This window comes from Mauremys reevesii, linkage group 6, assembly GCF_016161935.1.
Source record: "Mauremys reevesii isolate NIE-2019 linkage group 6, ASM1616193v1, whole genome shotgun sequence".
NCBI classification, from domain to species: Eukaryota; Metazoa; Chordata; order Testudines; family Geoemydidae; genus Mauremys; species Mauremys reevesii.
In genome coordinates, this window is record NC_052628.1 from 48,668,225 (window position 1) to 48,693,756 (window position 25,532).

Sequence of the window (25,532 nt, forward strand, 5' to 3'; positions counted from 1 at the left end):
GTGCCTGGAGTGCTGGTGGTGCTACAGCTGTGCTGCCCAGAGCACCAGGACAGGCAGCTGCGCCACCCGGCTGGAGCCAGCCATGCCACCGTGCAGCACAGAGCACCAGGTCAGGCCGGGCTTTGCCCCAGGAGCTCAGAGCCCTGCCACCCAGAGCATTGTGCGGGCGGCGCAGTGAGCTGAGGCTGTGGGGAAGAGGGAACAGCGGGGGATGGGCCAGGGTCTAGTCTGTGCCAGGAGCTCAGGGGCCAGGCAGGAGGATCCTACGGGCTGGATGTGGCCCATAGGCTGTAGTTTGCCCACCTCGGCTCTAATGCAATCCTGAGGTGCACCAACATAATTCCTGAACTTTTATTCTTTAAATCCATCCAAAGGTATTAATTCAGACTAAGGACTAACTGCCAATAGTATTCCATTTATTTAATCTCAAAGCAGTTTAGAACAAAAAGCCTCTGAAACCATCATTCCTTTAAGTCTATAATTTAACATGGCCAAAATAGTTTATTATTTATTGCTCTATATTTTTTCAAAGCTATCATAATATTAATACCCAGCGCTTCCCTGGCACTTTTCATCGGTAGACCTCACAGCATTTTACAAAGGATGTAAGCTTCATTACTATTGCTATAGACCAGAGCAGATTTTTAGACCTGAGTTAGAAGTGTCATAGAGTCAGGGGGGTTGAAAGGGACTGTGCAGGGGGTCATCTAGTCCAACCCCCTGCTCAAAGCAGGACCAATCCCCAGATTTTTACCCCAGTTCCCCAAATGGCCCCCTCAAGGATTGAACTCATAACCTTGAGTTTAGCAGGCCAATGCTCAAACCACTGAGCTATCCCTTCCCCCAAAGGCCCTTCTAAAATGGTGTTTGTAATAGAAATTATGTCCTCATTTATGCCTGGGCAACTCCACCAAATTCAAGTGAGCGCTATAAATAAGAACTTGCCTCCATTATATTTAAAATTGATTCATATTTTTAATCAATTCCTAAATCAGTGGGAGTTGTGAGTGCTCAGATTCTCTCAGGCTCAGGGCTGACAATGAGGTGTGTGGCTTAAAGTAAATATTTCAGTCTGGTAGATCAGGGGTTCTCAACCTTTTTCTTTCTGAGCCCCGGCCCCCGCAACATGCTATAAAAACTCCACAGCCCACCTGTGCCACAACTGGTTTTCTGCATATAAAAGCCAGGGCTGGTGTTAGGTGGTAGCAAGCAGGGCAGTTGCCTGGGGCCCTGCAAAGTTGAGTTGCTTGGGCTTTGGCTTCAGCCTCGGATGGCGGGGCCCCACTCGTCAGCCCTGTATGGTGGGGCTTTGGCTTTCTTCCCTGGGCCCCAGTGAGTTTAATGTTGGCCCCTGCTTGGCGGCCCGCCACTAAAATTTGCTGGTGGCCCCAGATTCCTGGTTGAGAACTACTGTAGTAGATGATATAGATATTGAGAATCCTCATGTTTGCATGCAGCACTTAAAATTTTTTGATAATCTTTAGAGCTCCCCTGATACTTTACTTAAAACAAAATACTGTAAATCTTGCTACTGTCCATCTCCAAGAACCTGATGCATGCAGAAGCGGTGTCCTCAATGGATTTTGATGAGCCAGTGAGATTTGCAGCAAGGTAAGGCAGAACACCAGAGGTAACTTGGTTAAAGTAAGACACCTGGGTAACATTAAAAATGAAAAACTCAAAACTTGGGGAACGTGAAGGTCATTTTCTCAGTATCTCTATCAGTATCAGTCCCTGAGAGGATTTTAATACAAAAAATAAAAACATTGTGAAGGCAATATTAACTGGAAAATCATCACCTTTTAAAAAGTATGTTAGTGATCTTAATGGCCCCACATCACCTAACTGCTCAACCATGTGCTAAATGTATACAGCAGCATAGCAGAGAGCAGAATTTGTTCCATCATCTCTAACTCGTTAAATACCTTTGTTTTACTAACACAAATGTTGGCTGAAGAAAGGCACCTTAGACCAGTAAGGGTACCCAAACATTTTCATAAGTATATGTTCTTATATAGTAACCTTCCCTTCAAAGTGAACACAGATGTTCCTTACTCTCAAAGTCAGTGTAATGCTTATAATTTAACATCTTAATATCCACAGGAATTCAAGTGTTTAAGCAAATTTGGGAATAAAGTGATTCCTGCCATTGAGTCACGGGCCTGTTTAAGACAGTGCACTTCAATGAGCTGATGCACGTATAATATTGGAGGGACAGCAGATACCATTGTGACTTGTAAAGCTACTTACCGTACAGGAGTTGTTGCCATCACTATGGACCAGGAATCCTGCACATAAGATTTCACTTCTGCAATAGGTTGGAGAAGGTGGAACAGATGTCAGGGTAACTGACCTCAAAGCTATTATGTAAGGGTCACTGTAGGGAAAAAAAACCAAGTCTCTTCAACAAGCTGTAAAAAAATACATATGAATAACTTGAACTATACTAAATGTAGTTTACTGTCTTTAAACCATATAAATATGACATATTTTCTATTAAAACATTAAACAAATTAAAGTTTCAACCACAGCTGGCCCGTGTAAGAAATGAGAGCCCTAAGTGTGATTTGGAGTGGCAAGCTTATGAGAGGGAGTGCATGCCCCTATTGTGTCTAACCAGCAGGTGTACGCAAAGGGGTTGCAGTGAATCCTCAAATTGCTCATTAAGACCACTGACAAACAGTGCCAGGTGAAGATCATAAAGCTGATGGTCCAAAACAGTAGTCCACCCAACTTCTTATGGGCTGCAATAATATCTTCACTACATTTATTAGTCTCGGACCTGTCTTCTAGATATGCATGGTAATAAAGAGTTATAGCTCCAAAGGTTCTACACCAGCCAAACTTGAAATTCGCTTACTCACCCAATCTTACAGGGCTGTCTTCGAGACACAAGAACTACAAAATCTTTGGGTTTATCTCCATTCACTGATGGCGATGTAATGTGATATATCGTCTCATCTTCATTCACGTTCTCTATGACCTCACAAGTTCTGCAAGTACATTTAACATGCCACAGTCAGGACAGTTCAGCACCTGAAGTGTGCAATAAGCTCTCTTAAAAAACACTGCATCAGAAAACACCTTACCATTTTAATGTAGGCTGTTCAGTTTTTCTTTGGATTACTCGGGGCATGTTAAAACTAGGCTGGAAACTAATTTGCAGTTCAATTGGGCTTGTGCCACAAATAACGTTACTTTTCTGCAAAAGGGGGCCAAACAGCAAGTCCTCAAAGAATGGGGGTGTGATGAAACAGAGTGAGAGCCTTCTTCTTTGCAATGCCTCATCTATGGCTCTGCCCCCCACGCTCTAAAAATAATCAAGTAAAGCTCCAGGACCGGCTGGTGTTGGAGCAAAGCAGTACAAGCAACTCTCTCACATATTGTCAGTTCTTCTTTGGACAAGCATCAAACTGCATTCAGTACTATTTTCTAGGTATCTAAATGTTCCCCTGTATCACTGGATTTATGGCTGATTACAACAATCTGTAACCCACTAACAACCTCCCCTCCCCTCCCGTTGCCTTTCTTCCCCCATCTGCCTTTTGCCCCTATGACTGGAGGGGTGTTCACAGGCCACTTTACCTTGACTGGTTCCCTTGAAATATGTGTTAATTACCGATGCTAAACAATCTGTTCCACCTTGTATTTAGCTGTGACACTCTGAGGACATCTCCCAGCCCCGAAGAGCTCCGTGTAAGCTCATCTGGCCACCTGCCCTATCTTAACATACCTGGGAAAGTCAAAGACCAAGGAGTGTGGTCCCCTTCCAGATCTATTTCCCTGATTAAAACACTGGCTGAAAGACTGCATGCAAGACTAGACCATTTTCGCCTGAAACTTGTGGGCCAAAATCAAACTGACTTTCTAAAGAATGGCCGCTCTGCCTGCAATGCTGCCTGCTATGTCCCTGGAGTGCAGTGGGCCTCCAGACACTCAAAACTTGAATCTATTTCAGTCTTTTTAGATGCAGAAAGAGCATGTGACAGAGCATCTTGGAACATTCTCTTTGATGTTTTGCATGAATTTGGATGAGATGATGTAGTCCTCCAGTGGCTCAAAATTTTATACTCTCATCCTAACGCGTCTGTACTAGTTTTTATTCAAAGTTGCACATGTAAGAGTGCACTGTTTAGGACTAGCCACCTGCCAGGGTATCCTTACTTGCTCTCTTCTTAGAGCCGCTAGCCACTTACCTTAGTGATTTACCTTTATTTCAACATAAAAACATAATCCTCACTCCTGGGGGGATCCTGCATGACTGCGTGCCTGCAGAAAACGCCCCCCTCCCCCGAAGAATTCCTGTGCTTCCCTGCAGAAAATGGCAGGGAAGCCACGGGCAGGGGGGCAGGACGATGGGTTCAGTTTTTTGGAGGCATGGGGGGGGGCACATAGGGTTATGTGCCAGTGCCCCCCCCCGCACCTGCTTTCTGCAAGTGCAGAGCTGTCCAGCTGAAGGAGGTTGTATCTTGGCTTCACTGACTCTGCAGCTGAACACTACCTCCTGGGTCCTAGTTCCAGTCATGCTCCCCTTCTGTGTGCTGGGAGCCTTCCTGTTTTCTGTGCAACAGTGCGTGCCTGCAGTGGGGCTGGGCAAGGGGGGAGGGGTGGGAGAAATGGGGGAGGACGAGGGGGGTGAGAGAGAAGAAGCCTTGGGGAAGGAATGGGGTGGAATAGGGCAGGGAGAGAGGAATGTGGCCATGAGGGGAGAGGGAGATAGAGAAGAAAAGGGGCTAGGGGAAATCGCCGGGGGGAGCAGGAGCCAGGCATGTGGTGTCTCCTCAGCAGCAGCTGGGGCTCCCCCGTTAAGCAGACCCATCAACCCCTCATCTTGACAAACCCTACACCCGGACCCCTCTGACGAGCCTCCCCCACCCCACAGAGCCCCAGCCAGCTGCACCTGGACCCCCATCCCATCAAGCACCATTCCTGCAGCTCCTGAACACCCCCACTGAGCCGTCCCACCCAGACTCCCCCACACACCAAGCCCCATCTCTCCATCCCCAGATCCACTCTCCTGAGCCCCAACCACCTTCACCTGGATCCCTGCAGAGGCCCATTGCCCCTGCACCCGGAACCTCCCACTGAGCCCCTGTGATTTAAATCTCCCACTGAGCCACCCGTACCCAGATTGCCCCGCAGCCCCACACAGAAACCTTTCACCTCACAGCTGGCTCCTTCCACACCCACACTAACCCTCTCCACACTTGGATCCCACTGGGCTGAGCCTGCCCATCCACACCAGGTGTGCCTGTGGCAGAGAGGCAGGGCCCCGGGGGTGTTTTTGGGGCAGGCCTGGCCCTTGTACTATGTCAGGGTCAGGTGCAGCCTCACTGCTGAGGCCCTGTACCAGAGGACATGGGGGCTTCAGGGTGATCTCCCACCTCAATGCAGCCAATGGCCTGTGCTCCCCACTGACATGCTGGAGCCACATTTATTTATTGACAAATAACATTTGCAGAATTTTAAAATATCGTGTGCATCATTTTTAATTTTTGGCACAGAATTCCCTCAGGAGTAAATCTTCAAACCTACATTTTAGGCAGACAATATTTTTTGCTTTATTTCTACTCCTAATGACTGAATACTGTGGAGCCAATAGATCATTTTGGCCAGTTCTCGAGGCTATATATTAGTTATAAGAAGTCTGAAGCTCTGGATATATTGCCACATAGACTTTCACTTTTCTTCAGACTTTCCTCTTTGTTGGGCTCAAAACTCAGCCAGGCAGGCCTGCAAGTCCCTTCGAAGCACCACTCAGAGCATAATCAGAACATTTCTCCTCTGATAAAAACCTTTAAAGATACAATGAATCACTGGAAAAGCCTCTCCTTTTCCTTAAGTGCATGTACACACCTAATTAAAATGGTACCACATCCACCTGTTTTATATCATCTCCCACTATTTCCTATTCTATTCTCTGTCAGGGATATTAAGAAAATAAACAGCTTACAGAGTTTATTTGGATTAGAAAAGACAAGAATTACTCTAAAAAAACATAAAATTGATTTGGCATTTAGGAGGCTATGACTATAAGCTTCCTGATCTCTGACATTATATTCAGCTGTGTCACACTGTGAATTGGTCACACCGCATAAACATGTTTAATTAGAGCAGACTCTAACGGAGTGCTCTGCCTTGCTTCTTGCACTGTGAATATACACTATTAGCCTATACGATTAATGTTGAACCCTTTACTATACACCATGTTTAGGGCATGGAAACTTGCTCACTCTCATACAGGATAACCTCTGGCCCAGCCCCTTTGCTTGTCACTCCATGGCAATCCCAGTTTTAATCCAGAAGAAAGTGATAGCATCTGAAAAGATTAGTTAACAGCAGAGTCAAATAGTGCTAGAAAAAAAAATATTGAGCTGCTCTTACAAGTAATGTTTGTCCCATTGCCTGCGGAGTCTGAAGTCAGACAAAAGGAAGAAAGCTAGATTTGATGGTATCCTCACTTGCATTTCTACCTTGACAGACAAGGTATCACTCTCCTCATGTGTGAATATTTTTATCTGAAATGAATGAAGAGCATTTTAAAAATACAGAATGAACATAAATGGACAACTTCATCAGCTTTTTACTTGGCAAGAGAACATGCAACATATGTCTGACAGGCAGTGAGATGCAGATGAGTATTTAAGATTAGTTTCTAAATCATTCTTACATTAAAAAGTATACATTTATGAAGAAAAGGATAATACATGGTGATGTGATATAGTACTAAGGGGTTTAACTGCATAAACTGGGAGTAATTGACTTGCTCATGAGCGATGAAGGAATGAGTCATAAGCATCAATACAAGCTCACATCCCATGTCACCATATAGTCTGTATAAGCCAGTTATAGTATTGAAAAGCTGTTTCACAAACATTTTAAGAGTTTTAATTTTTTTTTGGTATTTCTCTACTGAGGAAGCCAGGCCAACTGTGCATAGGGTTACTAGATAGCAACTGTGAAAAAATGGGATGGGGGTGGGGTAATAGGTGCCTATATAAGAAAAAGTCCTAAAAAGTGGGACTGTCCCTTTAAAAATGGGATATCTGGTCACCCTAAACAGGTCTCAGGGTGTTCAACGGAGCCCACTTCCTGTGTGATTTCCACAAACACCAGGACACCCTTTTCTGGTACAGAAAAAAAGCCTCTTCATTAAGGCCCCCAGATGCTCAGGCCACCTATTCAAAACAAAGGGCCATACCCTGGGCCCCCTCAAAAATCCCCTGTGTTCCACCCAAGTGCAGGGACCTAGGATATTGGACTTAAAAGTCATATTGAAAAGCTGTTATTGGCCCAGAATTCCATCCTGTCCCTGGGCCTTGAACAGGGAAAAATATTCTAAATACCTGAGCACTTTTCAGTAGTGTATGAAGCCACATGGCTAATGCCTGACATGTATTGTTTGTTCTCACTCTCATCCTCTCTCCAGGAGGAGAACTGTGTGTGCAGTGGAGTATTTTGTTCCAGTAAGCTTTTGCTTTTGTTTTTCTTTAAATGTACATGTTGGTCTGGGTTTGTATTAGAGCTCTCCACACAGAAACTTAGTGCGCATCAGGCAGTGTACTGCAGATTCACACCCCAACTCTAAGCGTCCATGTGGACAAGTCCTTAGAGAAGCCAGGTGGAAGAAGTACTCAGACTAAATTTCAGAGTAGCAGCCGTGTTAGTCTGTATCTGCAAAAAGAACAGGAGTACTTGTGGCACCTTAGAGACTAACAAATTTATTTCAGCATAAGCTTTCGTGGGCTACAGCCCACTTCACTCTTAGGAGTATGTACTGTGCCTTTAAGAGCAGAGCACATGTCAGGGGGAAATAGACTGGGGTTAGTAAGAAGGGGTTGGAAGCAGTCTAGTGGCAGCTCCACCAGGCGCACAGCTAGGAGCTCATGGCTCTCCTTTAGTTTAGGTAACTCAGTTTTAATTCTTAGAGTTTCTCCTTATGAATTCACAAGACAATATATGGTACCAGCTGGGTACAAGAGAAGACAGAAAAGAGGACTGTGGTGAAAGAGTAAAGGAGTCATATTGGAGAGGGACCAACTAAAAGCCCCCAAGGCATTGAAATTCTCAGGTAATTCAGCAGACTCCTGGAAAGGATTCAAACAGAGTTTTGATATATAAATGCAAGCAGCTGGCTCTGGTGAGAAAGAAGACCAGCAGAAAACAGCAATCTCCTTAAATATTTCAGGACTTGAGGCAGTGGATGTCTTTTATAGCATGCAACTAAGTCAGGCAGACGTTTGAAGAATATTGTATACCTTAAAAGAGTAAAACATTTGGAAGGTTTAAGTTTCACCTAAGACGACAAAATGAGAGGAGTGTCCTTTGAAGAATTCCTAACAGAGCTGAAGCTAATGAACTCAACCTGCAACAATGGACAGTTAACAGATTGTTATAAGGGATCAACTTGGAATTGGAATTAAAGCTCCAAAGCTGAAAAAAGAGTGTTGGATGACACAGAGCTCACTTTGGATAAAGACTGTGTCAGGCAGCAGCAATCACTCAAAACAGAACAATAATAATGGAAGGAAAAGAGGACACTGCCACTCTGGATAGGGTGACAAAAGAGAAAAAAACTGGCAGTCAGTAAGTCAGTACAGAATAAAAAACACCAAGAAGCCTGAAAAAAGCAAAGCACGATAGTTTGCAAGGGAAATCTTCAAGGACTGCACAAGGTGTGGATAAAAACAGACTTCAACATTGCCCAGCTTTTGGGAAGAACTGCAATATTTGTAAGAAATACAATCCTTTTGCCAAAGTCTGCCACTAGGATGAACAGCTGCAGAAGAGGAAAGCATGCATGCTGCTGCAGTAATCCAAGAAGAGAGCAGGGACAGCAACAGAAAAAGGAGTTTCATCTAGGACAGTGGTTTTCAGCCTGTGGTCCGTGGACCCCTGGGGGTTCACAGACTATGTCTAAGATGTCCAAAGGTGTTCACACCCCCTTAAGAAATTTTTATGGGGGTACAAAAATGAAAAAAGCTTTAAAACTACTGATCTAGGAGCTGTATCTTGAGAGGAAAAAACAGATGAATGGACAGTTTCCTTATAGACTAATGGGACTCTTACATTTCAACACTGGTGCTCTGGTAAATATTGTTTCAGATATTAGTTTTAAAAGGTTAAAGAAAAAACATGGAAAAAAATGGCGAGCAAACAGGTTAAATTGAAAGTTTATAATGGAGAACTCATTCCTACTAGAGGTATGTGTGTACCAAGTGAAGGTAAAAGATATAACTGGCGCAAAAGTATTTTACTACTTTAGATGCATTGTCTGGATTCTAGCAGATTCCCTTACATGAGAAGAGCACTATATGGAAGATATTACTAACTCAGATTACCATTTGGTCTAAAATCTGCTCCAGAAGTTTTTCATAGAAATGTGCAGCAAATATTTGAGGGAATTGAAGGCACAGAAAAAAGCACAATAGAGGATCAGAATTACAGGTTAAAGAGAGCATTGGACAGGACTAAAGCAGAAAGCCTGAAGCTAAATAAACAAAAATGTAAATTCAGGCTCAGAGAAATTAACCTATTTAGGAAAAAGGTTAACTGAATAAGGGGGATGTATTGATCTTACCAGAACACAAGATGCAACATAGGGATGAATGATTTTTTTGGTAAATTTAAACCTAATTTAGCTGCAGAACCCAGCAACCTCTGTGCACTCATTCAAAAGAATAACCAGTGGACAAAGCATGCTAACCTGGACAAAGAGTTTGGTAATTTAAAACAACTGATTCAAAAAAACCCTGTTCTAAGGTATCTTGACAGCAGGAGGCAGACCTAATTGTCCACTGATGCCTCCAAAGAAAGCATAAGGGCTGTGTTGCTACAAAAATATGATGAGTATTGGAGACTGGAGGCATATGCATCCAGGGCTCTTGCAAAAACAGAATGCCACTATGCCCAAATTGAAAAGGAAGCTTTACCTCTGGTGCATGGTTGTAAAATATTTCATGTATTTATTTTAGAAGACTAATTGTTGCAGAAATAACATGGTTTATGGCCCAGGGTTAGCCCGCCACACAGACTACTTTGGATTTGGGAAGCCCAGGGCTTTCAGGGTCCAGAGCTCTGGAGCAGCTTGCACTTGGACTGCCTCAGATTTGGGGAGCCCACAGCTTCCAGGATTCATGCCTCCAGGGCTGCCTGCCAGATGAGATTTCATTCATGAAGCTAGGGCTTCATTCCCTTTTCTTGGAGAATATGACAGGGAATGTATCAACCCCTTTGGACAGGAGGTGGTTAAGAGGCACTCTGGGCTCAGGGGCCCCATCCCTCTGCCTGTGCATGCTCGGGTTAGAGGCAGGGTTTAAAAGACTGCCAGACAGCTCACTCAGATGCTGGCAAGCCAGGGAGAAGGATGTGCTCTTTGATTTCCAGGGAAAGATGTGACCTGATTCCTCCACCAAGCCAGGGAATGGGGGAGCTGCCGCTCCCAGAGACTGGGACCAGGGCCAGAAGCACAGAAGGCAGCACTCCCCATGGATGAACGGAAGCCAGCTGGGATGCAGTACGAGGGACAGCCTCTGAGAGCCCTGGGTCAGAACCCCAGTGGAATGGGAGGTCCTGGGTTTCCCTACCCCTCCTGTGAGCCGCACCCATGAAGTGGAGCAACAGCCCATGTGGCAGATGCCTATGAGCTGTACCCAGTAGGCAAGGATGCTACTGGAGACAAACCGTTGAGCATAACTGCTGCCTTGGCTCTAACCACCAGGCAGGAGATGCTGCCTCCCACTCACAGAGAATTTCAAAAAATTTGTTTTCCTTTCCTAATCAGAACTAAACCAGATTTTGAAATATCATAATCATTCATGAAACAGAATACACTTTGTCTGCCCAGTTCTAATGGTGAGCATGATCTGGCCCTCCAAATGTTACTGAAGTTGGCATGCAACTGCTCCACAATTCTGTACTTACATTATCCAGAGTGCTGGTTATTTCCCATCCACATTTTGTTGCCAGCACTGTCAGGGTGGCTACATTGCTGTAACTCAAGTATGCCTGAAATGTAAGATATATTATTAAAAATGAAGGGCTGATATAAAAGAGAATCTCATTTCTGTACCATAGTTACCCCAGAATCACAAACCAGGCAAATGGATTTTTTTCCCGTAAGTGGTCTTCCAGAAAACACAGTCCATTAGTTTCCGAATTAAATACTTTCAATAGCTGGATTGTGTTTTCACATGGCTGATGGCAAAAGAACCCTAATTAAAAACACTAATTTGGCTTTCTTTGATGGATAAAATAGAGCAAAAAAAGAAACCCTCTACTGCTTGAAAACAGAAGGTGCAATCAGAGGAGTGGATATCTGGACTGGATGCCTATTACTTGTGTTTGACAACACTGGATAGGTACATGTCCAGGATAGAGCTGATATTTGGAAGTGGTAAAAAGAGAACAAACAATGCAAGAATCTTTAAAGACGTTTCAATTTCATTTAAAAAAAATTGTATCATTCAGTTTGTTCAGATCTACTGTCTGTTTATATTTACTTTTCTGCAGAAAAAAATTGCTACATTCACAGAATTCTAACTCTGATGGTAACACACTCCAGTGCTGCCACAGTCAATGGCAAATCATTTCCTACATTATACATTTCCAATTATTATTTATTTACTTTTAGATTTAATTATAAGGACCTAATACAACATCAAGGAACCAGTGGGGGTTAAAAAAAAACTTTCGTACTGAACATTCTGCAATAAAATAACACTAGGGATTTGTATAAATACACAAAATCATGGAAATTCAGGGTCAGTATTACTAATCCATCCTTACTTCACCCCACTGTGCGTAAGTATTGCTACACATACATTGTACACATTTACCCACTCTTCCAATATTAGGTACAGCAGGTCAAGTTAAGATGCTAATTGTTTGTGTCAGATCTTTAGCATTGTTTTGACATATCCAAAATGTCCATATGCACCTCTCAGACTATGTATGTGGATGAATTCAGATGATGTAAGTATTACCTGGTTGCTTGTATCCCAGAGATCAGAGGAAGGAGTGTCTTCCTTATTGGAAAGGATGTATTTTCTGAAATACATATTATGTATACAAAGAGGTCAAAACAAAACAAATAGTGTTCATTGTCTTCCTTCAGTGTACAACAACCACTTGCAAAGTATTCAGCATCATCTGAATGCTTTACAAATATTAATTAATTAATCCTCACAACAACATGGTGAGTTAAGTAAGCATTAGCTCCTCTTTTTTCCCAAAAAAGGATGGGGAACACACAAGAAAGCCCAAATATTTCTTGACTTACTCAGATGAATAGTAGCCATTGATTTCATCATGACTTAGACAAACAAGATCAGGTCCAGAAATGCTAGGTGCCAATAGCTATTGCATCTGAGAAGACTTAAAATAATGAGCACAGTATATGTAAAAAAAAAAAAAAGTTCACTTCTTCCACAGGGAAAGATAGTACCAAGTTACCTTTGAAATTTATTCATACCTGGTTAGTCTAATTCTTCTGCGTGCAATAGCTCCATGATATCTTCTCAAACCATCCTTCACAAGAAGCAAAACAAAACAGAAATAATCTGCTTGAATTATGATACATTCTACTTCGAGAATGTTGTGCAAATAAAAGACAATTAAGAATTATTTATTAAAAAGGACACTGTCATATACCAAATGTAAACTATGTTATTTAAGCCCCTCTCCCCCAAAATTACTACACTTATTACAATGGAATTTCCCCAGGTATGAACTTGATCAATTTTTTTTTAAATGCGATGTATCCCTTCACATAGCAAAAATAATCTAAGTACCAGTCTGGAGTATTTTAGTAGCATAGTGTTATTACATGGACTTTTGCCCAGGAGCAATAGAGAAGTATAATGCTAAACATTCTGTACTTGCCAAAAGTGCCACCTTTTAGATAAAATATTAATCCAAGGAACCTTCTACACAGTGCACAACATGGAAAGCAATATTTGAGGGATTTCTATACTGCTTCAGTATATGTCTGAGTTGGAGAGCAGAGGGCAGTGCATTATGAAAAATTAGAAGTGAGCACTGCACAATAGGTTTGATCACCACCTCAAACTGACTATTCAGTCACTACTTTCTTCCATTGCTATTCCATTTAGAATAGAAATTTCAAAAGCAACTAAGTAATTTAGGAGCATAAATCCCACTGAATGTCAGTGGGATTGGGCTGTGTGATTTAGGTGCTTTTGAAAATATCGCACCTAAGAAAGTGGATAAGGAAAAGTTATTTACTTATTCCCATAATACAAGAACTAGGGGTCACCAAATGAAATTAATAGGCAGCAGGTTTAAAACAAATAAAAGGAAGTTCTTCTTCACGCAGCGCACAGTCAACTTGTGGAACTCCTTACCTGAGGAGGTTGTGAAGGCTAGGACTATAACAATGTTTAAAAGGGGACTGGATAAATTCATGGTGGCTAAGTCCATAAATGGCTATTAGCCAGAATGGGTAAGAATGGTGTCCCTAGCCTCTGTTCGTCAGAGGATGGAGATGGATGGCAGGAGAGAGATCACTTGATCATTGCCTGTTAGATTCACTCCCTCTGGGGCACCTGGCATTGGCCACTGTCGGTAGACAGATACTGGGCTAGATGGACCTTTGGTCTGACCCGGTACAGCCTCTCTTATGTTCTTAATCCTCTATTTTAGTCTGTTAGTCTGCATATTTTTTCTTCTTCAATTGCAGTAGAAAGCAGCTTCTTTTTTTATTTCTGCTTCAGAGCTGGTACTCTGTTCCTGTTAGAAAAAACGGAATTAATGCCCTGTGAGCTGCTGCTTAGTTGAAGCATTGCTTCTCTGGTTGAAGTTAAGGTGCCATAGCATTTTTTAGAAGAGTGGAGATAATGCTGACATAGGAGTCAGCTTTCCCTCTTGAAACAAGATAGAGTTTAATGTGCAAGGTAGTGCATTGGCTAGTGCAGAGTGCATATGACTCCTCATTTCCTTACAAAGTCATTACCCCCCTAGTCATTAATTCACTATTTTTGTAGCTCTTTTATTTCTGCCCTGGTACTTTATGGAATTCTGTGATAAGAGAAAGAAAAAAGCGCTAACGAAAGATTACATCATAGCAGAATATTCAAAACAACAGTTTTATAGTCATGAAGGTTTAAAAGCTCAATGAACCACTTTAAGGGATCCATGTACTTGGGCTGGAATTTTCAAAGGAGCCAAAGGGAAAAAGGCACTAATTCCCATTGAAATTCAATAGGACTTGGGTGCCTGACTCCAGCAACTTCCTTTACAAATCCCCAGGCTAGTTAGGAGTTGTTCAATTACCCTACAAGCTTTCTCAAGTTCAGAATATCCTCTTGAGGAGGAAGAGAAAGTGATTCAGTTTATAACCTTGTTTAGCTCTTCACTTCCCTGTAATGTCTGACAGTGATTGGCTGTGTGATATGCATTATTTTGGGTTGGACTATATAAGCCATCTCTATATTCATTCTCTCTCTCATGTAAAGAGCTGACCTTCGTAGTGGGTTTGACTCTGGGAAAGGTGAGGAGCTCTCCTTTGTCATTTACAGCATTAAAAATCAGAAAAGCGCTGTTAATATGCCGTGCTTGGCCTATGGTCCACTCCTCACAGTTGTAGGCCTCAACACGAACGCCAACCTCAACACTGAAAGAAGAGTTTAAATGAATTATTTAACCACAACAGAATGACACAGAAGCAGCAATGAGACAAACATAACTAGAGCTGTTATACACTTCTTGGGTACAGGGAACAACAGTGATGGATATATGAACAATTAATTATTAGTTTTCTATCTGGACACAGAGGCATATTTCAGCAGTGATGTAAAAGGTGGTGTAAGGTAAATGTCAGGACTAAAATAGGCAGAAAATGAATTAAAGTAGCAAAGTAGTGTAGGTGCTTAGATACCTATTGATGAGCAGAGTGTGGGAACTGGGGGCTGGGGGGGGAAGACTTGGGGGTGAGAGCAAACTTGCACTGATTGGCATTCAGATGTGCAAGACAAAGGTAACTCACAGCAAGCTGGTGTCCTGGGGGGACCAAATTTAGCCCTTGATAAAGGGAGTAGCAGTGGGAGTTACATCTATTGCCATCAGGACCCTATTTGCTCCAGAAATATTGACATGGCAGAATATAAGCTGAAGTTCGAGGAGGGACTGCTGTAACTTATACCCTCCTGTGGCTTTTCCTGTGGCACTTCCGCCTACCTTTTTAGGCCACAGCCTCTGGTCTGGCTGAGCAGTGCTTATCACAGGACCAGGGGTTGGGGTGTGGGCAAAGATGGGTTTAAGCGACTTTGACTTCCAGGTCCCAGGCTGGCTAGGGAACTGTCACTTCCCTGGTGTCATTTACTTATGCCTGACTGCAAGGAGTCATTCCAGTAGCTGGGGATCCCCCTGGCAAAGGGGTATTGCAACCACACACACTCTTTGCTAGGTTTCAGATAGGGGGTTTGTGGTGTAGGAGTCTCTATAGTAGCCTTAAGTCACTGGAGGTTTCCCCCACCATGGGAGGATCCTCAGAAGGTAGTATCAACTGTATTTAAGTCTGCTTTATGCCACAGGATGGGTACAAAGCAGACTTACTGAATTCAAGCATCAGGCCCTTTCATTGTGCTAAATAATGCTCATTAACACTCATATTCTGCCCAACTTAGAACCAGTCACAATTGGTATAAAGACTTCTATGGCAGCTGTACCCATTTATTCCAGGCAGCATTTGGCTGGGTTTAATACCAGATGTCCTCACCCTCCCCTTCTTTCTCCCTCTTCCAAAACAAGAACTTTGCAACCAGGAAGCAGCTGCTAGGGCCTGGACTCTGCAATAAGCTCCACACAAATAGAGCCCTGTACCCACATGGAGTACACTCCAGGATCAGGGTCCAAATGACTACAATGTCCAGTGATGAGCTGCCAAAATCTTAACAGCCAGTTCCCTACCGGGTCTTTAGTGGCACTTCGGCGGCGGGTCCTTCAGTGCTGCGAGTGAAGGATCCGCCACCAAAGTGCCGCCGAAGACTTGGAGCGCCGCCCGGTGAGTTTTTTACATGTTTTTTTTTTAAAGTCATCCCTGCCGGGGCCCTGTTGAAACTGTTCGAATCAGGCCCCGCAATTCCTAAATCTGGCCCTGCACATCGTGGGTGCAAAATTGCAGCGGGGGCCAGGTAGGGAAGGCTGTGCCTCCCAAAACAGCCTGTCCCCCCCATCTGACCCCCTCTATGTCCTGCCCCCGACTGCCCCCCTCAGAACCCGCAAGCAACCCATCAATCCTTCATCCACTCCTTTTCTCCTGACCACCCCCTCCTGAGACGCCCCACCCTAACTGTCCCCCAGGGTCCCTCCTCACCCCCTACCCAACTCGCCCTGCTCCCTGTCCCCTGACTCCCCTGACCCCATCCACACCACCCCGACAGACACCCTGGAACTCTCATGCCTACCCGATCCCCCCTCCGTTCCCCATTCCCTGACTGCCCCCCAGAAGCTCCGCCCCCTCCAACCGCTCCCTGCCCAGCCCCTGCCTCATCCAACCCCTCCTCCCAGCCCTGGCCCAGCCCCCTTACCATGCTGCTCAGGGCAGTATGTAAGGATGCCGCGTGGCCCACTGGAGCTCGCAGCCCCACCCCCTTACCTTGCCGCTCAAAGCGGCAGGAGCTGCCCAGAACGCTGGCGCTGGCAGCTCGGCACGCTGCAGTTCTGAGGGGGGGGAGCAGGGGAGGGACTGGGGGAGCCTCCCCAGCTGGGAGCTCAGGCAGGCCCCTTTAACAGCCGGTTCTACACCGGCGTCTAAATTTAACAACTGGTTCTTGCAAACCAGTGGGAACCGGCTCCAGCTCACCACTGGAGACTTGGAGTTCATTGGATTGTTTAGCATTACACTTGTAATTAAGGTTTGCAGAACTGGGCTATCAATCACTAGAGGGTACGGGTGATCTTTTAGATTTGAATAAACAATAAACCAAGCTTCAAACTATTTTTGAAATGAGAAAAGCAGAGCTATTTTGAAAATATTTCTTCATTAAAAACCTGATAAGGAAAACCTCAATGAGGGCTTGAGTCTGAAATATTCAGGAGGGCTTGTGCTATTGAAGGGCAGTGAGACAAGCACATAGATAGTGTTACCTTTTCTGAAATGTGTTGTTAACTATTGCTTTGAAGACAAGACGATCACCAACAGTGGAGGGTCCCCGGAATTTAAACATATCAACTGATTTCAAGGTGGGATATGAATGACAGAGACGGCTGAATGAGAAAGCAGGAGAGACATAAAACAGAGTATATGGTCTTGTAATTCTTTTTTCTGTATTGGTACAGCCCAGGATTATTTGGCATACTTAAAGTAATGAGGTCGGCACAAATTAGAAGTTCACAATGCAAGCCTAATTTAATCCCTCGACTTCTCATAAATGACAGCATGTTCAGCTATATAACAGCACGGAATTTGGGTCTCAAAATATAATACCACTTCTATTGTGCTGCTTCATTTGCAATGCACTGTACAAACATTTAACTAATTAAGCCTACTTGTTATAAACCTCATATTGGGCCAGATTATGAACCCCTTACTCTCATTCATTCAGTAGTACCTTACTTCTTAAAGAGCTCCACTCACTTCAACAGGGCTACTTTTGGAGTAAGATATTGTTTAGTGTGAGTAAAGAGTTCACAATCTGGTCCTATTCAAGTTAATGAAACTTGCTCAGTGCCAAAGACAATGTACCTATGTAAGAACTTCAGTCCATACATCCTTTTTACCTCTGATGGTATCTTCACATTTATCAGAAAGTAATATAGTTTTGTGCAGCATATGATTATGTGAAACATAAATTAAAAATTCACCCAGCTACAGCCTGCATTAATTTGTAATGATAATAAGGAAATATGTCTTTTGTCTAAAAGTTGCATGCAACTACTGAAGTTGAGTCTTAGAACTGAGTTTCTAAACATGCAAAAAGCCAGTTAGATGTACAACTGGCCATCTGCCCATGCAGAAATCCAAAGTTGAATACCTAACTTTTAAAAATCAAGGCTTAAAAGGTATATTCATTTAATATAAATTCTATTTTTTTTTACCTCATCCTTCCATTCCCCATACCTTTCTGTTGTTTATTACACTCACTAGTCTCTCTTTTCTCAGTTTAGGCCCTGATCCTGAAAACACTTAATCACATGCATTGCTTTGCTCACCTGAGTTGTCCCATTGGACTTTGGAGCCCCACTGGATTACTTAGAATTGCACGTGTGATTAAGTAGTTGCAGGATTGTGATTTTTAAATTTGTACATTCCTGTAGGGGGGGCTTTTCTATTGTTCTTCACAGCCCTAAACCACACTGGGGCCTCTAGGTGCTGATGCAGGATAATTAATAACAATTCAATTTATTTCCTGACTCTAAAGGGTCACATTCTGCCCTCATGAATGTGCAGGAAATGCCTGTCGAATTCAGTGAGAAAAGCATACATATATTAGTACAGAATTTCATCTTACACATTTTTAGCCTAGAAATGACACAGTTTTGTAGTAGTTTCAGCTCTTAATTCAATTGCACTCTTTGTAAACTAATGTACCAGCATTGTTAAATGCACACAATTATCTGTTGCTAATTAATTGAATAGAACATCTTTATAATAGACTAATACATTAAATGACTTTGTAATTTCATTAAACATAATTTGCTCTTCCTATTTAAAATGCTAAATGGGTATCTCATTTACAACACTCACAGTAAAGATACAACATTACCAAGGGGACGAAAGGATGTGATTTTTTAAAGGGGGATTTTTTCCTAAATATTAAGATCTATTTTCCAAGAAAACAAAGCACTGAATACTTGTATTGGTCATATAAAATATCAGAAAGGACAGCCCTGGTTCAAATGGATTTTCAATTACTGCAGTACTGTCTTTGAGCTGCTCAATTACTTTCACAACTTTTAGAAAGGAGACATAACCTTTTGAAAAACCTTTCTATGGGTGTTTTAAATTTATTCTTCAAGTATTGCTTTTTCCCCCTCCCCCCTTTCCCCATCTCAGCCTGTGGCCATAGCAACTCTAACCGGTACCTACAAAGGTCAGAGCTAATTGTTGCCTTACAAAAGGTTTGTAGCGAGGGCAGCTATTTCTCAAGCATAAAATACAAGCTCTGTTTCCATCCAATATTGTTTCTGCCATGAGCTATTATTCCTAAAAGTTTCAACCTGATAAATTATGTTCAATACTCATAGTTTCAGATAAACTATTTTAACTTTCAGGTTAGTTGTGAATTGATATAGCCAAGGGAAGCAGAGCCTGATATTTTGGACCAGGTCTTGGGTACACTGGCATAAATGAGGAGTAATGAAGTCAATGGAGTTACACACTGATGTAAAATCAGTGCGTTTTCTAATTTTAATAAAATGAGCTGTTTATCTAAGAACTATAGAGAATCTCTTATCGGTGCAACTAACTGGCTACGAATCAAAATTACATGAATAAGGAAAAGGAATGGCATTTAATTATTAAAGTAAAAAATGTTGCTAGCATCCCTGCAATGAAGTAGGTCAGGTGGTGTGTGAGGGGAATTCTGATAGAAATTCAGGTCTCACATACAGAGAAGCTTTGTTTGTGTGGGAGACCAGTGTCAAGGCTGAGGTGATGGAACCCTCCAACCTAAAGGCAGAAGGCAGAGCAGCTGCTCAGTTGGGCCATAGCCACTAATGAACCTACAGGGTGTAGCAATAAATCTTTGCACTTTTCATCTGTAGATCTCAAAGCACTTCACAAAGGATGCTGGGGAAGCATTATTGCTCCCATTTTACAGATGTGGGAACTGAGAGACAGAGAAGTTAAGTGACCTACTCAAGATAATATAGTGAGTCAATGGCTAGAAGAGAACTCTCATGCCAGTGTCCATCCACACTTCCTGGTAGTGGCGCTCATATTGTTCAGACCCACTGGCCACACTCGAGTTCATCTCTGCTATGCATAGGGAGCTGCAGACTGTCCTTGAGCAGCCGCTCTGTTTTATGATTTCATTGATGCTGGGCCAGAGGATTTTACCATATATGGAAGGATATTCTTGTGGTCAAGGCTCTGCACTAGCCATCAGGATCTGGGTTCTATTTCTAGCTCTGCTATTGACTTGCTTTGAAGCCTCAAGCAAATCACATAATCTCTCTGTCCCTCAGTTCGCCATCTGTAAAGAGGAGATAGCAATATTTCTCAGCAGTGTTTGAAGCACTCAGATGTTCTGGAAATAAGTGCCATAGAAAAGCCTATATATAAATATGTAGACATCCCCTGCACCTCAACAGCGAGAGAGCACAATACAGTTTATTTTCACTTCTCATTTGTAACTAACCTCTGTGATGACCTTAACATTAAAATGGTGGATTTGGAGTACTTTTGATTTTCCACACAGCATGTCTTTTCAGAATCATATAGGAAGCCATCAGATAGAAAAGTACCTTGCTGAAATAGTAGCTACTGTCTCCATCCATGCCATAATCTGGCCACCAAATGTATTTCCATGATGGTTTGCATGAGGAGGCAGGACAAGTTCAATGCTCTGCACATGGGTTAGATCAGTTGAAATAGTATCTTCCTCTGTATCACTTACATTATCTGAAACATGGTAACAATACATTAATGGGATAGTTAAGTGAGTAGAGTTATTAGCTGTCCCAAGAGGGGAATATACCCTTTCCCCATCACTGTGGGGATCTATCGGCTTTTGGTACAATTTAAAAAACTGTCTGTAGGGAGAAAGAAACCCACACCAGGGAGTGCCTGAAGCCAAAAGGCTGCTGCTTCTTTCAATAATAGCAACAGCCTGACGCTCTGCCAAGGTGCAAGGGCATCATAGCCTCTTGTCTGCCAAGGAAGCAGAATGGAGAGAAACAGAACACCCTGGTGGCAGATCAAATTCTGTTTGGAGGGATGAGAAGACATCCTTCATACAAAACCTATGTTAAAAGCACACGTTCAGCGAATCAGACAGCTATGCAGCTCTCCTAATTGAAAATGTAGGCAGCCTATGTATGCCAGTAAATTTTCAGTATTACTCTTGCTTGCTCTATTTAATCTGCAATGTGTTTTATAAGTAAGTAAAGTTTATTATATAGTTTTGCTATAAATGTCTTGCAGTACTAAAAATCGCTATACATGTAGATTTAAGGTTGTAGAAAATTATTGTATCGTGTTATACTGTATTACTTGCGAAATAGTGTGTGTTCATTAAATACTGCATTATAGTGAATAGCCATGCACTGGGGGCAGAGTTAGGGTTGTGTGCACAACATTAACTTTCCCAATTCAGCTTTCAAGCGTTTAACCATACAACCTTAGCATTCTCTTATTGAAACTATTTCAATGGACTTACATGTGTATTTTCACCATAGGTATGTAAACATACTCATAAATATTCATATTATACAAGGTCCAATTAAGAATCTAGGGATAAACTGAACTCTTGTGTAACTCAGTGAAGGTACATCAGGGATGAATTTGGCCCCCAGCATCTTGTGTATTATGACTTAAAGGTCGCAGTCTTTTAAGTCTCAAGTCAGCAAGGTACTCAAGCATATGCATAACTTTAAGGATGTGAGTTGTCTTACTGAAGTCACTGCTTAAAGTTACATGTGTGCTAAGTACCTTGCTGAATCAGGGCCTTGACTGTGAGGTGTTCTGAATTTAAAAAAAGAAGTCTTTGTATTTTCAGTTACATCTTGATATAATAGTTTCAAGTATCAGATGTGTCAGTCATTTCAAGCATGCACCAACACCTGCACCAAAGGATTTCATGAGACACAAATTATGTCTTTGGATTCTGCCCTAGTAAACTGTGGTTTACAATCATCAAATAGCCATTTGGATGTCTGATTACCTTGCACTTTGGACCTACTTAAGGAGTTGTATAACTTGCATTCACAAGACAAACTTCATTTTCTTGCTTGATGTATTTTGTATATATTTGAAAGCTAACAATCTTCACATATACTAATCTCTTTTTTGATCCTATTTTACTTTCTATATGTCACTGTTGATGTTGAACTGGTGTGTGCAATTGTAGAAAATATCTAGACAATTTCCCTAATGCAGCTAGGCCGTGGAGACTGAATGTTACCACTTTCTGATTGCTCTTTGGGGGGTCTTAGTTTTCTACCAGAAAGGTATCACCATGACAATATAAAGTGTCCATCCTGAGTCTTCACAACCCAATTAAATTGTGAAGGCAGGTATTATATTTATATAGATGGTGTTTTTCTCTGTAGATAATTTATTTGTGACTGAAGTTCATAAACAAAGATGTGTACTTCATACTGTAAATACTAGAAAGTTTCTTTAACATTTGTGAATAATTTCAGGTTTTTGAAAGGGAATACAGCTACTTCGATTCATGTAATTTCAGGACAGAGATAAGTCTGGAAAATAAAGGCAAATCTAGATGAAGAAAGAAACCAGTTAGGCTTCAGTTTTTCCTTTTGGTCACATGAGCGCTCTGCATTTTTCCTGCCAGGATTTAGATGATCACTCTGAAGAATTTTTCTTCTGTTTCTTGAGAGCAATCTCCTCACATGCATATAGTTCCTATTGATTTCTTGGAAAGCTATAGGCATCAAGCCAAATGGATTTCTCCTCCTAATGTGTATCTTAATTGGTGCTATTGGACTTATTTCTCCACTGCAAAATTCAGCTTGAAGTATGAATGAATTCTATAAAACCCTTCAAAAAAACCCAACCCTAAACCTGTAAAGTAAGAGTACATCTACACAAGGGGTTTAAGCCAAAGTGCTTTTATGAGCCTCAGGTAAATCGCTGTACTCAAGTCATCCCAACAGTGTGCACACAGAATGCCTGTTCTGTTTTCAATCTGCATCGTGAACACATGGAGGCAGCTTTCTGCGAACTGAGGGCATAGCATTCTCTGGGGATAGCCCATGGTCCGTTGCTTTGCTGCTGAGCATTGTACGTCCTGGGATTATTTCCACTGTGAATTGTGGGAAGCCATGTTGGTTCACATTTTTTTAAATCCCATATTTTCGCTATCTCTGCCCCATTGTCTCGCACTGTTTATAGTTGCTGTCAGCCAGCATAGACACACCAATGCTGTGAGCCGCTGTGGTGGCAGGCATGAATATGCACAGGATGCTTGGGCTGTATTACGGCACTCAGAGCCAGATGAATTCTGCATTGGACTTAGAATAATAGAATCATAGACTATCAGGGTTGGGAGGGACCTCAGGAAGTCATCTAGTCCAACCCCCTGCTCAAAGCAGGACCAATCCCCAATTAAATCATCCCAGTCAGGGCTTTGTCAAGCCTGACCTTAAAAACCTCTAAGGAAGAAGATTCTACCACCTCCCTAGGTAACCCATTTCAGTGCTTCACCACCCTCCTAGTGAAAAAAGTTTTTCCTAATATCCAACCTAAACTTCCCCCTGTGCAACTTGAGACCATTACTCCTTGTTCTGTCATCTGGTACCACTGGGAACAGTCTAGATCCATCCTCTTTGGAACCCCTTTCGGGTAGTTGAAAGCAACTATCAAATCCCCCCTCATTCTTCTCTTCTGCAGACTAAACAATCCCAGTTCCCTCAGCCTCTCCTCATAAGTCATATGCTCCAGCCCCCTAATCATTTTTGTTGCCCTCCGCTGGCCTCTTTCCAATTTTTCCAAATCCTTCTGGTAGTGTGGGGCCCAAAACTGGACACAGTACTCCAGATGAGGCCTCACCAATGTCAAATAGAGGGGAATGATCACGTCCCTCAATCTGCTGGCAATACACCTACTTATACAGCCCAAAATGCCGTTAGCCTTCTTGGCAACAAGGGCACACTGTCAACTCATATCCAGTTTCTCATCCACTGTAACCCCTAGGTCCTTTTCTGCAAAACTGCTGCCTAGCCATTCGGCCCCTAGGCTGTAGCAGTGCATGGAATTCTTCCGTCCTAAGTGCAGGACTCTGCACTTGTCCTTGTTGAACCTCATCAGGTTTTTTTTGGCCTAATCCTCTAATTTGTCTAGGTCCCTCTGTATCCTATCCCTACCCTCCAGTGTATCTACCACTCCTCCCAGTTTAGTGTCATCTGCAAACTTGCTGAGCCTGCAGTCCACACCATCCTCCAGATCATTAATGAAGATATTGAACAAAACCGGCCCTAGGACCGACCCTTGGGGCACTCTGCTTGATACCGGCTGCCAGCTAGACATGGAGCCATTGATTACTACCCGTTGAGCCCGATGATCTAGCCAGCTTTCTATCCACCTGTCTCACCACCAAGCAGATGTGGGAGCAATAGAATATTCTATGGCAGCAGCAGGATAATCTACAGTGGTGGCAGCAGGATGAGGCAGAAGAATAGGACGATGCAAAGCTGTTGAAACAAGAGGACCAGTTTCTGGATCACCAACAAGCATTCAGTGCTATTTGGGACCCAGGAAACCAGTGTAGATAGATGGGAGAAGATCATTCGGCAGAGCTGAGATGACCAGCACTAGCAAGAGAACTTCAGGATGGGGAGGGCCCAGGACATTACTGATGGCTTTGCACACCTGGCATTCCCAAGCTATATCGGGCAACTGATGGAACCCATGTGCCTATCATTTGCCTCCCCCACCAGGGCGCAGAATTCATAACAGAAAGGGGTATTGGAGCACCATACAGAATGGTGGTCCAGTGTGCCTTTGGCCTTTGAAAGGCAGATGGTGCTGTTTATGGAATAGGTTGGAAGCAACAGGTTAAAAATGTTCCAACCATAATATCTGCATGTTGTGTTCTGCACAATATTGCTGAGCGCAAGGGGAAAGCCTTAATGTTGGGTGGGAGAAGCCAAGGGGTTGGGTGAGAGAAGCTCAGAGGTTTGAACAGCCAGCAAGGTGTCCCACAGAAAACATAAATCCGAGAGGAATGTTGCCAGTGATGCCTACTGTTTGTATTCTGAGTCAGAGGCCTGCACATATCGTGGGGTGGAGTGGATTGGGATGCAGCCACACTTTCCCTGGCCACTGCAACACCGTCCTTGGCCACTGCCACGATCTTCTGGAAGAGGTGCATTTCTTTCTCCTTCTGGGTCCTCATGTACAGCCTCTACCTCATAGCCAGCCTGGTTTTCCCCTGTGATTCTGCCATTCTGACATCCTGTCCCACGTCTTCCTTTTTCTCTCCTTCAAGTTGGCCAGCGTGTCAGCAGTACACAGAGGCCCTGTCCTTGATGTTCTGGCAGTTGCAGGTGCTGTGATTGTGGGAGTAGGGGGAAAAACACTTGTTTATTGTTTGTGTCACAGACAAGTCATGACAGCTTTTTTTAGTAGGTATATGTGACTTTATCTCCCGCTGAGACTCTTCCCATTTTGGAGGGAACCTCAGAGATAGTAAGTGGTGTGAATGTATGGAAGGTAAGATAGCTGCTTACATGCTGCTTGCCAGAAGCTGGGAATGAGCGACAGGGCATGGATGATTACCTGTTCTGTTCATTCCCTCTGGGGCACTTGGCACTGGCCACTGTCGGAAGACAGGATACTGGGCTAGACAGACCTTTCGTCTGACCCAGTAGGGCCATTCTTACATTCT

At 43.0% G+C, this 25,532-nt stretch overlaps 1 protein-coding gene across 1 annotated transcript in view; it reads right to left on the reverse strand.

The window, feature by feature from the left end:
- Window positions 1–475: 475 nt before the first annotated feature.
- Window positions 476–25,532, reverse strand: part of ACOT12 (acyl-CoA thioesterase 12) — a 40,850-nt gene continuing 15,793 nt past the window's right edge. Inside the window, exons 6-15 of the mRNA XM_039543024.1 lie at window positions 20,428–20,584; window positions 17,107–17,226; window positions 14,482–14,632; window positions 12,473–12,528; window positions 11,985–12,048; window positions 10,924–11,007; window positions 6,385–6,518; window positions 2,865–2,993; window positions 2,251–2,377; window positions 476–1,653 (exon numbers count right to left, since the gene is read on the reverse strand). Of these exons, the coding sequence (XP_039398958.1) occupies window positions 1,504–1,653; window positions 2,251–2,377; window positions 2,865–2,993; window positions 6,385–6,518; window positions 10,924–11,007; window positions 11,985–12,048; window positions 12,473–12,528; window positions 14,482–14,632; window positions 17,107–17,226; window positions 20,428–20,584 (1,172 nt within the window). The 3' untranslated portion in view covers window positions 476–1,503. The remainder of the gene's footprint in view (window positions 1,654–2,250; window positions 2,378–2,864; window positions 2,994–6,384; window positions 6,519–10,923; window positions 11,008–11,984; window positions 12,049–12,472; window positions 12,529–14,481; window positions 14,633–17,106; window positions 17,227–20,427; window positions 20,585–25,532) is intronic.